At 42.1% G+C, this 16,720-nt stretch overlaps 1 protein-coding gene across 2 annotated transcripts in view; it reads left to right on the top strand.

Moving 5' to 3' along the window:
* Positions 1–2,902, top strand: part of SYNPR (synaptoporin) — a 297,141-nt gene extending 294,239 nt beyond the window's left edge. For both annotated transcript variants that reach the window (XM_082344817.1, XM_082344818.1), the window contains one exon: positions 1,222–2,902. In XM_082344817.1, coding sequence (XP_082200943.1) covers positions 1,222–1,479 — 258 coding nt within the window. In that variant the 3' untranslated portion in view covers positions 1,480–2,902. The remainder of the gene's footprint in view (positions 1–1,221) is intronic.
* The last annotated feature ends 13,818 nt before the right edge of the window (positions 2,903–16,720 follow it).

Raw genomic sequence — 16,720 nt, 5'->3', positions numbered from 1 at the left:
AAGTCCCTCATCTTGACTACCTAGCCTGCTACTCCCACCCCCAGGGCACTCTGAAGCATCCCACCATCCAACAAATAAGGGATAAATTATTTTGACACTGCAGGGGACTTCTAGAAGCCTACTCCAGAGCTATGGCCTCTGCCCAAGTCCATTTTGTTTGGTCAGCATCGTGCTGGAGTGGCTATTAAATATACTTTAATGTCATCACAGCTTTGTGCCACACTATCGTTGTCTGTCTCCAAAAGGGGGCTGTTAAAACTGACTGCCTTGCTTAATTCCCAGTCAATCAGTCCGCCTTGGAAGAGGCTGCAGAACAACTGTTCTGTTTGGGCCTCTTACAGAAGCAAACAGTTCTGCTTCCGTCAAACACTCAGGCCCCAGGGAAGTGACACCCGGTCCTCTGGCTCACCGAGGACACCCTTCTGGAGAGTGAGAGGAGTTTCCATAGGAAAGTCTCACATTCAGTTCTTGAGAAAACATTTCATACCTCTCTGCAACCTGAACTTCATTCAGAGTGTGGTTTGGACGTTCCCTTCTGACTGTGAGAGGCACAGAAAGTACAATTATTCAAAGAAGCACAACCTCTGTGTACACTACCATGCGTGTGCTTGTCTGCATTCCACCTGTACCATTGCTTACTCCATACTTTTTAGGTTGACTCATTTTATTTATATCATTTCAATAAATGGAAAAGTAGTAACTCTAGCATTAAAGTGAAGGTAACCTTATAAATTAATGCACCATCATTAAAGTGAAAATACTCAACCCTGTGTCCCCTGAAGATATCTTACACACCATGAGGATTACCTCATCTGGGGAGGTAGTGATAGATTAGGTAGGCACTCTGTCTATGGAGTTAGATGGAACAGGGCTTGTCCCAGGTCTACTACTAACCACGCCATGCGACCTTGAATAAGATCCTTATCTTTGCTGAACCTCAGTTTTCACATCTTTAATATGGGTGTAATAATAGCACCCTCTTTGCCTAAATGAATGGATATACATAAAGCCTTTTATGCAGTGCCTAACATGTATTGTAGCAAGCCTTCATGAAAAGTCAGATATTCTAAATGAAACAGTGACTCCAAATGTGAAACTGGAAGAGGCCCCCACATTGAGGTGAAAAGTGACATTTTGTGTTGTGAAGGATTTTTCTGAAACTGAGATTTTTCTGGGGTTTCTGTCCAGTCTATCAACTCACTTGCTTTGATCCTCCTTCAGGTCTTTGGATTCTTGAACTTTATCCTCTGGGCTGGAAACATCTGGTTTGTTTTCAAGGAGACCGGCTGGCATTCCTCGAGCCAGAGATATCTTTCAGACCCAATGGAGAGACACTCCAGTAGCTATAACCAAGGCGGGTACAACCAAGACAGCTATGGATCAAGCAGTGGGTACAACCAGCAGGCGAGTTTGGGGCCCTCCTCGGATGAGTTTGGCCAACAGCCCAGTGGCCCTGCTTCTTTTACCAATCAGATTTAACAGGGTAGTGTTGGCATTCTTCCAAAGACAGCCTCACCACCTTCCATGTCAGTGGCAGGAGAATTTTTTAAGAGTTTCAATCAGTTATTAATTCAGGGAGTGTTGAATGTAAATAAGAGATCTGTAGTCCTCATTAAAGCAGAAAGGCCTGGGTCGTGATGAATGGTACTTAGAGATGAGATGACATGAGGAGATACATGATTCATTAAGATGGCTAATTGGAGAGCACCTTGTTATATACACAGATACTTTTATGGTCGTTTTGTATGCGTGTTGAGATAGTAGAAGCATTTTGTAGCTTAAAGTCTCTGGTATGTAATGTGCATAAAGTAAATTAAACAGCATTGAGTTTTCTTACAGTTTTTGACGTGAAAGGCATTTTAATGATTTCTCTAATACTGTTTGGTGCATCACAACGTGCATGTATTATTATTTTTTAGTTGCAGACCCTGTAGAATTGTGAGTCTCTAAGTATTGGTTTCAGACAATTACTCTGTATTTTTTTTTATTTGATGAATCAGTGCTCATATGATTTAGTGCATGAATAAGCATTTTCTCACAAAATGAACATTTGAACTGTATTTATGAAAATTTTCCAGTTTGTACCACAAATTTGTTAAATGGACGTTTAAAGAAATATATTCACTACTTTGTATACTTGCAAATTTGTCTCTCTGGCTTTATCCAATTCTGAATGCATTGTAACTAAGGTTTGGGGTTTTTGTTTTTCCCTGATTAGTAGATATTCAGTGTTGTAGATGGAAATTGCCCAATATTTATTTAGTTAGCTAAATATTTACATTCTTGTAACTTTCTATGGTGTTTTGTGGCTTTTATTCTATGGACCATGAACAATGGGCCCAATAACTATGAGTGTGGATGGAGTTTTGTTTCCTTAGAATAATGGAGATGTAGGTATCAGAAACCATAGTCAAGATATTGTGCTAACATGTTAATTTATGAAGGATTGTCTGTGGAACCTACACTACCAGCTAAACTTTTAAATCCTGTTTATTTGTAAAGTTAATATGTCCTAGATCCAATTATTAAAAATTCTCAAGTTTCGGCTCAACTTACAAAGTCTGATTTGAATGTTACCCATAAATTAAAAATGACTTCCTCTCTGTCCTCTCATTAAATATTCCCCAGAATGTATTCATTATCAAGAAAATGTTAATCTACGCCTCTTTGTTTTAACTCAATTGAAATGCCAGGGCCCAACAGTGAGAGCAAACTGAGCATCTGTATTTCCAGATAAAAGTCGTTATCGATGTATAAACTCATTGTGTGATCTGTGATGTTGGAAACATTTTAGCCCAAAACAGCTGTGTGTCTTAGATGATATGTATAAGCCATTTCTGGATCCTGTTGGATAAATCTGTATTGTGATATCTCTTTGACCTTAATAAAGTTATTGCATACAGTGCTGGCTGGATAATAGAGAATTACAGTAATAGAACCTGGTGAGCTTGAACAATGAGAGAGCGAAGGACAAGTGCACAGTCTTTCCAGTGTCTCACCCTGACCTTGCTTTATGAGCCCAGGGCTGTTCATTCGTTGATTCCGTCATTCCAGGACCTCCTGTATACCCACTGCTCTGCCAGGCACTGGGGATACGATAGCGAAAGCAGAAACACGCCCCACCTCAGGAAGCTTACATTCTATTGAGGAGACAGACAGTAAAATAATCATACCCCAGTTACACTGCGTGCAACAAAGACACATGATTCCATGAGAATGTTTATCAGAGGGACTCGAGCTGCTTAGGGGAAAGTCAAGGAGCTTGAATCTGCCTCAAGACAGCACAGAATTTCACAAGGACAAGGTGGAAGGGAGACTATTCCAGGCAGAGAGTAGGCTTGCAAAGCTGTCAGATGGCAGGAGACAGGATGGATATGTAGCGCGTAATGTGTGAGGGGGGCTTTGAGAGAGGTGTCGCTGCTGATGGGAGGGGGGAGTCCCGCTTGGGCACCATGATCAGGAATTCTGTCTTTATCCTAAAGAATCTAAGGGAAAGCACTGAAGGATTTAAGCAGAGGAGGGACGTGATGAGATCAGCATTTTGACAAGATCTCGGTGGGTGTGGGATAGAGTGGAGGACATCCTGGGGATAGGAAATAGCCTTGACCTAACACCCATTAGGCAGTGGGCTGGGAGTGGGAGAAGGAGAACAGGCATGAGTTCTTCCCACATCCACCTCTGATTTCCTGGGATAGCGGCTGGATTGGACTGCTTTCTTCAGCACTGTCCAGGGGCACAGAGTGGCCTCTGATTCTTATGCTGTCATGAATTCTCCAAAGTGGAGAAATCCTCAGAATCAACAGTTCTTTTTACCAAACTTAACAGCCCCAAAATACATTGGGGCTCTGTCATGGAAAGCACTATCCGCCCTGGTCCAGATAGAGGCATGCTTCCAGAGCCCACTGCAGATTTGCAGTAAAATGCTGCTGTAGTCCAACGGGGATTTCGTTAAGCTGGTTTTATTCCTTCTAGTTTCAAGAAAAGAACAGTAGATCTGGCCTTTTGAAAAGGAGAGTAATCAGTGTGGTAGGAGACCTTGGGTCTATGTTTCCAGTAGACCTCATTTGGCCTCGAAGCCTCTCTGCTCAGTAGCTGTATTTCAGGATGTGACTTCACCTCCCGAGCCTTCGTTACCTCGGAGGAGGTAAAGCATCCAAATAAAAAGAGTGGGCTCTGAGACCCCACCGCCTGGGATAGAATCCCTGTGCTGCCATCTACTTGCCTGTCCTTTGTCTTCCTCCGCGCCTTCTCCAAAGCCCAGGGGCTCCTCTGGAGCCACAACCTGAAGGCAGGTGCACCCTGGAACACAGGGGAGTTTACACCCTAGGGACCACCTTCGATCATTGGGGGTTGTGGGCAGGTCAGTAAATACCTTTGCAAGATGCTAGACTCCCTCATTCAGTTCCCCTGTCTCTACAATGAAGATAAGCTCTGCCTCATAGGGTTGGTATCAGGATGAAGGAGGTAAGCCGTGTGAAGACATCGTAGCAGCCTCTGGCATACAGCAGGCACATTCTCAGTCTGGGTTCTAGGTGATTCTAGGATGCAGGACTGACAAGGGGGGAGAGTGAGACAGGAAAGGAGGAAAATCCGTCCAATAAAAGAGCGCATTAGTTGTTGCTGGTAAGAACAATAGGAGCTCAGTTCCGTCAGGATCTCTGACTAGTGTTCAGAATGGCTCCGGCAATTTTCAAGCAAGGGACAAGAGTGGGAATATTTATCTACCAACCTCTATCCCCCCAACTGGTTGAGAGTTGCCCAAAGGGTTGATAACTTTCCCACGTTTCCAGGTTGCACTTGCCTGTAGACTGAGCAGGCTCTTGTGACCTTGAGTCCTAGCAGCTATTAGGCAGCGTGCTGGCAGTGGGAGGAGGGGAACTGACATGAGTCCTATCACCGCCCTCCCCTTCCCCATTTCCCCCATTCCTGGGGACAGTGGCCTTGAGGAAGGATAAGGGGGGAGCCACAGAAGGTGCAGGTCACTGTCAACGTGAGCAGGAACTACCCCTCACAACTGCGGCTGAAGTTAGAGACTGGCCGAGAGAAAACAGCACAGAGCATCAAAATCACCTACTACGGTGATCAGTGATCGATGAACGTTACTATTATTGCTTAGAATGTAAGATGGGAATGCAGATAATCCTGCTTCATAGGGTAATGACAAGAACCGACCTGGTGGTGTGCAGGAAAGGTTGATGAACTGTACAGCACTCTACAAATATTAGTTGTCTATTGAATGTCTACTTCACACTTATAAATGCCTGAGATCTTATAAGTCAAAGACTTGTAATCATAGTGAGGTGAGCAAAATACAGCTCCTGGCGTCTTGGAGCTCACACTCAAGATTCAAAGGCTCAAATAATGGACAAGTAATGCCAGGAAAAATACTAGAACTTGTCCCTTTCGTAAGAGATTTTTTTCCCATTAACTTCCAGTCTACCCAGCATATAAATAAGACTTTAATTTCAAAATGCCATGTGATTTTTATCTGGCTGTCCAAAGATAAGAATTTTTAATAACAACTATCAAGTAACAACTAACCTTTATTGAGCACGTACAGTGTGCCAGCCCCTGAGCTAAGCATTTTGCATTTAACCACAACAGCACTATGAGATAGATGCTAGCAGTACTCCCATGTATCAGGTTAGAAAACCAAAGGTCAGGGAAGTGAGATAACAACAAAATCCTTGTGAGTACCTTCAGTAATAAAAATCATTCTTAATTGCTACTATCTACTGAGCATCTAGTCTGCACAGAAAACAATGCCACACGCTTTATCTCCACTTTCCTATTTAATGCAAGATCAAGTACTATTTTTATACCAATTGAGCAGATGAGAAAACTGAGATGCATAAAGATCAAGTAACCTCTTAGCTCAAGATGACTGAGATGGAAGTGGGAAGACGCCAAATTCAAATCCAGGTCTCCGCATCCAAAACAACTTGCTCTAAACCTTGTTAAACCACGACAGTGCTACCCCCCACTGTTCTCCTACATTTTAAGCCAGATGTGCTTTGTCTGTCCAACTGGGGTACATTCAACAATAACCCAGACCATCAAGTGCTTCATTTGACCTTCCATAGGGATGCTGAGTCCCTCATAGATATAAGGATAGCTTTTGTCAGAATCAACGTGAATAAAATCAAACTCAGTTCACTGAATAAGTTCATTAAGTCATTAAGAGTGTGAAATGTCCAGCTGAATGAAGAATTATTTCTTAACCTGCTTGACTTGGAGTCTGAGGCTTTGCTGGGTTTTCGGGCTCAGCTAAATGCTCTTCAGAGCCTGTTGGCAGCAAGTGCTTCCAAGAATGGCCCTGGCTTCTCCAGTCCTCTCTGGACCTCCATGAATAATGGACATTGGACATTAAAAGGCCAAGATGAGAACAGAAGAAGGCTTCCTGGAAGTCCTGTGTTTCTGTGGGAAATATTTTAAGTCCAGTTGAATATTTTCCTTAAATGGGCAGGCCCCCTGGTTTATCAAACAAAACACTTGAAGGAGGTTGTAATAAGTCTAATAGGTTTCCTGGTGGCTGAAAAAGGATTTGCCTTTGAGCCTCTGCTATTTTATTTATATTTTCATTACCTGACCTCTTGGAGCTTAAGAGAATCTAACTGGCTTGTGCTGTGAACTTAGACTCACTGGCTCATACGAACTTCAAGTCATCTCCCTACTTACTAGAAACAATCTCATGTGACGTTACTTGCTTTCATGCCACTTTGGTGAGCGAGAGAAAAGCAAAATACAAACTCAGTAGTTTTCCTTACTTCAAGTATTTTCCCTTCTTGCCTGTGAATTGACATTTCTCCTGATATTATCTCCCCTAGTCTCTTCAGACCTTCAGGTTTCTTCTGATTGATCTCCACTATCATGTTCCTTCTAGAATGTGATACATTTCATAGCTTACACGTTGCCCTAAGCGTTGCTGCCCTTTTCTACAAGTCCATTGTTAATCTCGCTCTCTGAAAGCTCCTAGACCTTCTGTGAAAATTTCACAGTGAGTAATGACATACGTTTCCACAGAACTTTGCAACACGGCGCCACACACACTCAGGAGGAACATGTTTTTAATCACAGTTTCCTCAGATAAGACCTGAGGTCCAGATCTGTGTTCTAGGAGCTTAGAGCTGGGTCACATCTTTAGGCATTGGTAGATGTTGTCATTAGCTTTATCAGCGTTAACTGATCGTGTAAATTCCTACCAGCAGTGGGTAAGCATCAGCTTGTAGTCAGATAGACCTAGATTCCTATCTTGGTTCCATCATTGAAACCAGGCTGTGTGATCCTGGGAAAGTGCCCCAAAGACTCTGAGCCTCAGCTCTCATCCATACAATGGGAGATAAAGATATCAACCTGTTTGTTTTCTCTGACTGCTGAAACAAATGACCACAAACTTAGTAGCTTAAACAACATGAATGTATTATCATACTACTCTGTAGGAGAAACCCAGCAGAAGTCTCATTGGGTAAAATCCAGGGGTGGGCTACACTCTGTTCCCTTCTGGAGGCTCTAGGATACAACGCATTTCCTTGTCTCTTCCATCTTTTAGAAGCCGTTGCTGATGGCCCTCTTTCTCCATTTTCAGAGCCAGCGGCAGCAGGTCAAGTTCTTTGCGTGTTGCATCACTCTGACCTCCTCTTGGCCTCTCTTCCACTTTTAAGGAAGTTTGTGATTACATTGGACCAACCTGGATAATCCAGGATAATCTCCTGATTTTAAGGTCCACTGACTAGCAAACTTGATTCCATCAGCAACCTTAGTTCCCTTTGCCACAGAACCTAACATATCCATAGACTCCAGGGATTAGAATGTGGGCATCCTGGGGGCGGGAAGGGGAGCATTATTCTACCTGCCACACTATCCCACCAGTAAAGGGTACAGTGATATAACATAAGCAAATTTCATAGCAGATTCACCTCATCAGAGTGCTCAGTAGCTGATAACGATGATTAAAACTGATAATTGTTCCAATCAGTAGCATTACCTTTTCTGGGAAAAAATGACCCGGCCTGTAGCATTAATGTGGGGCAACTGAGGGCTTTTCAGTGCTCGGGTACTGAGAGACCAACTTTGACAGAGTTCCCATCAGGTAACCAATGTTTATCGCATTCCCTGCTAAGGTGCTGGAGTAGATTAAAAGGCATTGTTTACAGATGGAATCCTTGAGGTGCCAAATATTCCTTCAGCCCAGCTCACGACTGGAGAAACAGCTGGGTAAATACAATGCTTGCCTCAATGTACTTACAGCCCAGTGGGAGAGATTACATACAGACCTGAAATTACATTATGTATTCATTTGTTTACTTGTATCTTAGATCTCTCCCGCTCCCATATAAACTCCACTAAGGGCTGGGACTTTATTTACTAGATTGTACACACCTGTGTCCTCAACACCTGGAACAGTGCCTAGACTATACTAGGTACTCAGTAAATATTTGTTGAACAACTATAATGTGATACATTTGAATACGCAAACTTAGAGGTGATACAACAGATCGACTCGCCAGAGAGGAAGAAGAATCTTAACGCTCCTTTGAAAAGTTTCCAGCATGTTTACAGATAGCTCACAGCGGGGCACGCAACTCCTGGCCCTCGTGACTCACCGACTCACGTTCCCCTGTTTGCAAACTGCACCACCCCCAGATTGCAAGCCAGGAATGACCTGAAGCCCATAGGTTAAGGACTATCCATGGTATCATTCCTGTCCATCTGCACCACTCACCCCCCAATAAGCTACAAGTAAGCAAATTGCAGATATTGATAAGCCATGGAGGAGACGAAAAAGAGGGATGGAATAAAGGATTCCTGGAGGGGTGAGATGTTTATATGGAAGCTACAGGCAATCACAAAAGGACCATCAAAGCACAAGGGTCATCTCTCCATGGTACAGGCACTCTTAACAATTAAATACATTTTGAATGTGTTCCAGTACATAGAGCCCTAAACTCAAAGTTACACAAAACAGATCTTACCTTAACCACACGAGACACTCTGTTTTCCACTAAATTCAATGCTGTCCCACTCCATGGTACTTCATTTGTTTTTTAATGCTGTTCTTCACTCACTTGATTCATGTGCACTAAAGGGTCCCTAATGGTTCAGCCAGGTCATTAGGGGCCCTGAGTCTCCATGACACACACAGTTTTGACCAGATCAGAGGTGTGGTTTAGTGCAAAAGAGCAAAGCTTAGAACCTAGAAGATGTTTATCCTGGTACTAACCAGTTCTCTTTGCCACGGCTGCTTTTCTTCCCCCAAATATACTATTGGATCCAGCAGAGGCTTCATTTGTTGGGAAACAAAGAATAAGTGGGGAGGTTGCTTTGTTGTCATGAGGAGATTTCTGGGGTCCAGGAGAGATGAAGGCAGGGCTAATATTCCCTTGTATGGACATACCATAATTTATCCAGGCCAGGAGTGAGCAAATGATAGCCCACAGCCAAATGCAGTCAACCCCCTGTTTTGGTAAGTCACGTTTTATTGGAACACAGCCATGGCCATCCGTTTGTACATTGTCTGTGGCTGCTTTCACACTATGACAGAGACCTTGTGACCCACAAAGCCTAAAACATTTACTGTCTGGCCCTTTACAGAAAAGGTGTGCCAAGCCCTGGTTTATTCTCTACCAAATCAATTCTGTACTGTTAGATCATCAAGTTTCACAGCAACTGATATTCTAGGACATATATCTTTGAGCACATTTGCAAGAATATCTAAAAGATAAATTCATGGGAGTGGGTTTCTTGGGCCAAAAGATATGTATATTCTTTTTTTTTTTTAACATCTTTATTGAAGTATAATTGCTTCACAATGGTGTGTTAGTTTCTGCTTTATAACAAAGTGAATCAGCTACACATATACACACGTTCTCATATCTCCTCCCTCCTGCATCTCCCTCCCTCCCACCCTCCCCATCCCACCCCCCCAGGCGGTCACAAAGCACTGAGCTGATCTCCCTGTACTATGCGGCTGCTTCCCACCATTCTTAATCTTCATAGATATTTCCAATTCCTTCCCTATAATTGATGTAACCTCCCTAGAGGTTACATCATTTATACTCCCACCAGCAGTGTACAGGCATACCTTTTTACCTCTCCCTAGCCAAATGAGGATGTTATCTCATTTTCAGTTTTTGCCAGTCTCATAGGTAAAAGAAAACTGTTATAACCTTGTTGTTTATATATTTATTTTGTGATGAGATAGAGTGTTTTTCTTAATGAATACCTTCCTTTAAGAGAAAACAACTCCAACAGTAGCTGGCAGATACTGTGTCCAAGAGTCTTATCTTTGTAACAATTCATGTGAGCTAGGTAGCATTATTCCTATTTTACAGATGAGGAAACTGAGGCACAAAGAAGTTGAGATCAGACCCATGGGAGTACTGTAGTTAAAAAAACTGACCTTGGAATCAGACTACCTGGGTTTCATCCACATCTCCACCACAACTATTAGCTGTGTGACCTTGGGCAAATAATTTAACCCCTCTCTGCTTCGGTTTCCTTTTTCTTCTTTAATGAGAGTAACAATAGTATTCACCTTATAGTGTGATGTCAGGAAATAAACTAGGGCTTTTATGCTATTGGTTTTAAGTGGTGAAGCCACGATTCAAATCCAGATTTCTGTGATCTGGAATAGAAGCTCTTAAACACTTAAGCTATTTCTTTTAGTGACAGTGTATGATTACTAAACATTTTATATTCACTGAATTTATAGCTAGGCCTTTCCTCCTGCTTAGAGGCTTTTAGGAAAAGCACCAACTCCATGCATTGCTGCGAACATACAAACCCAAGCATGTCTCGACTTGCTTAGTCACAACTGTTTGGAAATTCTGGAACATGAAACCATTCAGGGAAAGGACTGCCAAGGAAACATGAAAGCTATTAAATCCTTCAGGTGTTTCAGATCATTCCCATCTGAAATAGCACAGACAGTACAGAATTAGCTTTTAGAAAGACACATATAAGAGAGATGTTTTGAATGTTTGTTATCTACATGTAACTATGCAGCCTCAGTTCATTTTTTGAGTGGAGCTGACTCTCCTCACAAAACAGCCTCTCAACCAATTAAACAATCAATCGATTCGTGTTTATTGAGTACCCGTATGCTAAGTACTATGTGCTTAATACCCAAAATACAACAGTAAACAAAGTTGACACATTCTCCATCAACACAGAATTTAAAATCTAGTGCAGTGCTGTCCAATAGCAATTTCTACGATGATAAAGACATTCAACTTCTGTACTGTCCAATATGGTAACCTCTAGCCACATGTGGCTCTTAATCACTTAAAATGTGACGAAGGAACTGAATTTTTACTTTCAATTAACTTTATTGCGTTTAGATAGCCCTAAGCCCTTGACACAGTGCCTGGTACACAATTGGCACCCAACCTGTGTTGGTTAGTGAACGTCAAATGATGAATGACTCTGTAAATGGATGGATCGATGGATGGATGGACATATATATATGAAGCAAGAGTCTCTTCTCACTCATGCAACTATAAAGAAATGATTCCAAAGTGTGTTCCTTCCAAAAGTAACACTTGTTCTAAATTAGATATTTGAAAAGAGGTGATCTCAGAGTGTACGAATAGATGGGAATTCTTGCTGATCAGTGGTGTCGGTGACAGTCAGGCGGAGGTAACTGAGGTATCAGCTCATTTTTATTTAGGTGTTATTTTTAGGTATACTCTGTGCTCTGTGAATCCTACAAAGGGCTTAGCAACTTAAAATTGCTAGTGGGATTTGCTCAAGCAGACATGCTGTGTAACAATTTATCATCATGACAGGCGCTAAGGGGTTCAAGGCAACTTGCTGATGCCCCACTTCCCAGAGTCAGAGCTCAGAAGGAAATATACTGTGTTAGGGAGATTAGAACCCTCCAAATAGATTCTTCAGTGTATTAATGTCTCTGCTGGGCTCAACATTGGCTATTTCTGTTTACAACTTGCTTATCTTTATTTGTATCCGTCCAATTTCAAACATACCACTAGGAAGACATATTGCCAGCTGTTTCAAGTTTTAAAAGGACAGTTTGATCAACACCATCTATTAAAACTGCATATGTACACTATGGTGAGAATGTGGTCCAAAGTAGAGTAAAACAAAAGTGCTAAAGGAAAATAGATCTTGCGAGTATTCTGGGAATGCAAGTCTCTCCAGGTTAAGTCACATTCCCTTCAGCACAGAAGCACCAGTGGAGATTTATATCATACTGTATTTTACTTCTTCAGTGCAGATTAGTCTCAAACTCTAACACCAGCCTAGAAAAAAGCTTCTATTGGGTTTGAAAATTCATGTGCTGGAGACATAAACTGAGAAAAAGAAAGGCCTGAATGAAGGCTGAGCCCTGCAATTCCCTGGGGCAGGTCAGGAGTAGATAAGTAAGCTATTATATATAGAATGGATAAGCAACAAGGTCGTACTGTATAACACAGGTAACTATATTCAGTATCCCATGATAAACCAGAATGGAAAAGAATCTGAAAAAAAAGAATGTATATATTTGTGTAACAATCGCTTTGCTGTACAGCAGAAATTAACACAACAATGTAAATCAACCATACTTCAATATAAAAAAAAGAGTGAAGGAAACAGGGGAGGGGACAGCCAAGATCCCCACCAGGACAATAGCAAAGGCTCAAAACACTCCCAATTATTGAGCTGAGCAGTGCTATGACTTCTCCCACTCTCGGAAACACAGAAAGTGGCTTATTAGAAATCAGGCAGCAGGCACACAGCCTCTGAAAGGTCCACAAGGGAGAGAGAGGGGAAAACATCACTCTATCATGTCTCCCCTGGATCCTTGGTTTTATAGTTTGGGATTTATGTCCTCATTTATTCTGTGCCTGGTCCCCTAAAGGACGTCAGACAATCGCGATTCTGTATGAGAACCATGCATGGGATTTTTTGAGAAAAAAAAAAAAAATTCAGACTTTCTAACTAATTCAGATGAAGGTGGTTATAAGGGGAAAGAAAAAAACTGGGGAAATGAGGCACAGGAATAGCAAGGAAATTTTTACTCTATGCCTTTTATATGTTTGGTTTAAAGCCTGAAAATGTGATGTTTATTCAAAAAATAAAAGTTTGAATGTATATCATTAAACACTCTCAGATGACTTTGAAAGCAAGCCTTTTCCCCACCTAAGCTACCATCTCAGGAAAATACAAGCAAGCATGTCATCGTCAGGATGAACAATTCCTTCAGTCTTTCGAACATCAAACCTCTTTAAGCATATTTTCTGGAGCTGAGCATTTTCGTCTGATTTCTTCCCCCCATGGGCATTAAAATCCTAAATTAAGAACCCAAGGATTAACCAAAGAAATTAGAGACCCTCTTCGTGAGTGGGGGATTCCCGACAATCACAAAGCTTAAAATCTTTTTAATTACCTCTGTTAATTGATGGGATAATAAGCATCGATTCTACATACATGTGTGTTGGCCGCATCACAGAAATTACCTGGCATGTTTTATTCACACAGGGGCCGCAGGCTGCTCCAGTGACCAGCAGAAGCAGTTTCTCCCTCTCAAGCAAGCGTCAGAAAGGTCTGAAAAATGACAGTCACCAGTGGAAAATGAAAGGCTCTCGCTTTTTCTCCCATTACATTGTAAGATAATTAAAGCCCAGACCAATAAAACATCGAGCATTCTTATTCAGAAATCCAATTTTCACTACATCAGGACAGGTAGTTAAATGCTTTAAGCCATCTGCTGGCAACTTCACCAGCCCGGCCCATAGCAAAGCCACGTTTTTGTTTTTGTTTTGTTTTTTTCAGGTGGTTTTGCCAACAATGACCAACCAAAGAGAGGAGAAGAGTCTGACAAGGGAGCCCCTTGCATTGTTGACGAGCTTGGTGTCCCAGTGCCTGCTGGCTCGTGGATAACAAATCCAAAATAACTGTTTGATTAAAAACAGACGGACGAAAAAAGTATCACGTAAAATATGTAACGTGTGAGGGTCAAATTCTGCTACGTACTAACTGTATTTTCAGAAAGCCTGAATCTCTACCCTTCTGTGGGAGTGTGCTGGCCATCACCATAGGGGGTTAATAGCAGGGTCCCATTACAAAGACAGGATCATTCCAGTGCCAACCATTAGGGCATCACAACAGCACGGACAGACAGAAATAGGTTAACAAAATGTAGATACCAAAGTTATTAGAGAGGCTAAATAAATAAATAAGGACCCAGCTACACAGTATATGGAGGCAGCTAGGACACTGACAGAGATGCATGGCGTTCCATAAAGGCAGGTACCATTATTGGTTAAGAAGCATCGTGAGTGAGGGTATATAAGCTGTAGGTATCAGGTCCGAAAACAGGCTCTTGGGCAAGTTACTTAAGCTCTCTGAGCTTGTTCGTAATTACACTGCAAGTATTTAAATAAGCTAATGTTTCTAAAGTTACACAGGGACTTCCATTTCTGGGAAGATGAAGTAGACATATTTTCCCTAATCCTCCTACTAAGTGCAACTAAAAACCCTGGACATTATACGTAAAACAAACACAAGTGTAAAAGATGGAGGAGAGAAGACAGACTGTAAGGGACTCCAGGATTTGAACCACAAGGCACTGGATTCCCTGGGGTTTCTTTTTGCCACATATATCCCAGGCTGGGTGCCGCCCACCTGAAACACCAAATGGCACAGACAATAAAAGCCCCAACAAAACTCGCTCTCTCTGTAGCCAAAGGGGCAGGAAAAGAACAGCCCAGCAGGACAGAATACTTTTAGGAAATAACTATTCTACTGCAGCCAGTCACCATTACAACTATGCCCTACCCGCAACCAAACCAACAAAGATGAAGTGATGAACCTAGACTCCACCCCCCAGGCTGTAACGAGGGGTCTCAGCCAGCATATCAGGTGGTATCAGAGAAGACTGAGAAAGCGGTTAGGACACTGATCCTCCAAAGGCGCTAATGAGTCCTCCCACCTGGCATGGTGTCAGTTGAGACCATGTGGGAACCCTGGACTTCTACCCCACCTGGTGGTACTGAGGTACCCTCCCCATGCCGTCTAAGAGAATTAACAAATTCTAGTAGCCAGCAGATCTAATCTGCCTACTCAAATGTGTGCTGTAGGAGGGCAGTGTTCTTTGTTTTGTTTCTTCACTGTTGTATCCTCATTACTTTTAATAGTGTCAGACTTATAGTGAGGACTCAATAAATATTTTGGGGGGAATGAATTGCAAATTCATTTCTCTATGTGTATTGCAAGGTCCTCAGCTATAGAGTTGAGTTAATGACACTTCTATTCCATGTTATTATGAAGATTATATGAGATAATATTCAAAAACAAAACTTTCCTAGGGTATATAAAGAACTCTTACAATACAAAAAAAGAGAGAGAGGGGGCTTCCCTGGTGGCGCGGTGGTTGAGAATCTGCCTGCCAATGCAGGGGACACGGGTTCGAGCCCTGGTCTGGGAGGATCCCACATGCCGTGGAGCAACTGGGCCCGTGAACCACAACTGCTGAGCCTGCGCGTCTGGAGCCTGTGCCCCGCAACAAGAGAGGCCACGATAGTGAGAGGCCTGCGCACCGCGATGAAGAGTGGCCCCCACTTGCCGCAGCTAGAGAAAGCCCTAGCACAGAAACGAAGACCCAACATAGCAATCAATCAATCAATAAATAAATCTTTAAAAAAAAAAAAAAAGAGAGAGAGAGAGAGAACAACCCAATTTAAAGTTGAGAACTTTAAATAGACACTTTAAATAGAACTGGAATAGACATTTCTCCAAAGAAGATAGGCAAATGCCCAATAAATACACGAAAAGATGCTTAACATCACTAATCCTTAGGGAATTGCAAACCAAAACCACAATAAGATAACGCCTCATTAGAATGGCTACTATCAAAAGAAAAAGCGAGGAGAGGGAAGAAAAATAAAGTATTGGCAAGGAGGTGGAGAAACAAAAACACGTGCACTGCTGGTAAGAATGTAAAATGGTGTAGCTGCTATGGAAAACAGTATGGTGGCTCCTCCAAAAATTAAAAATGGAATTACCATATGCTCCAGCAATTTCACTCCTGGTTATAAACCCCAAAAGAGTTGAAAACAAGGATTCAAACATATATTTGTACACCACAGTCAGAGCACCATTATTCATAACAGCCGAAAGGTGGAAGCCCCCCAGGTATCCACTGATGGATGGATGGGTAAACAAAAGGTGGTACGTACGTACAATGGGGGAGAAGGGGAAGTGGGCAATTATTGCTGAATGGGTACCAAGTTTCACGTTGCAAGATGAAGAGTTCTGGAGATGGATGGCAGTGATGGTTGCACAACAATGTGAACACACTTAATGCCACTAAACTGCACACTTTAAATGATTAACATGGTAAATTTTATGTTACATCTATTTTACCATAATTTTATACATTAAAAACATACCTTGCACCATATCAACAACATAGTAAACACTCATTAAATGATAGAGTACAGAGATGGAGTATAAAATTTATAGCAGAACCACCTTGTGTTTCTTGCCTATAGTTATGTCTCACGAAAGAGGATCTAGCTATAGAAGTAGGCCTCACAGTCCTTTTGCACCAGCGTGGCAAAATCAACGAAGAAAAAGGGGAGTGTCAGGGAAGGACCAGTGCCAGTAGCTGCAAGGACGCTTCCATCTCAAAGTTAGATTGCTATTGCCTAGCTACATAAGACACTGTCTCAGCAGGAAAGAAAGTAAGTTTCTCGTCTCCTTTTACTGCAGAAAAAGA

This window comes from Balaenoptera borealis, assembly GCF_965194805.1.
Source record: "Balaenoptera borealis genome assembly, chromosome: 12".
Classification (NCBI taxonomy): domain Eukaryota; kingdom Metazoa; phylum Chordata; class Mammalia; order Artiodactyla; family Balaenopteridae; genus Balaenoptera; species Balaenoptera borealis.
Note: the sequence above shows the minus strand (reverse complement) of the source record. Positions and strands in the feature narration are given on the sequence as shown.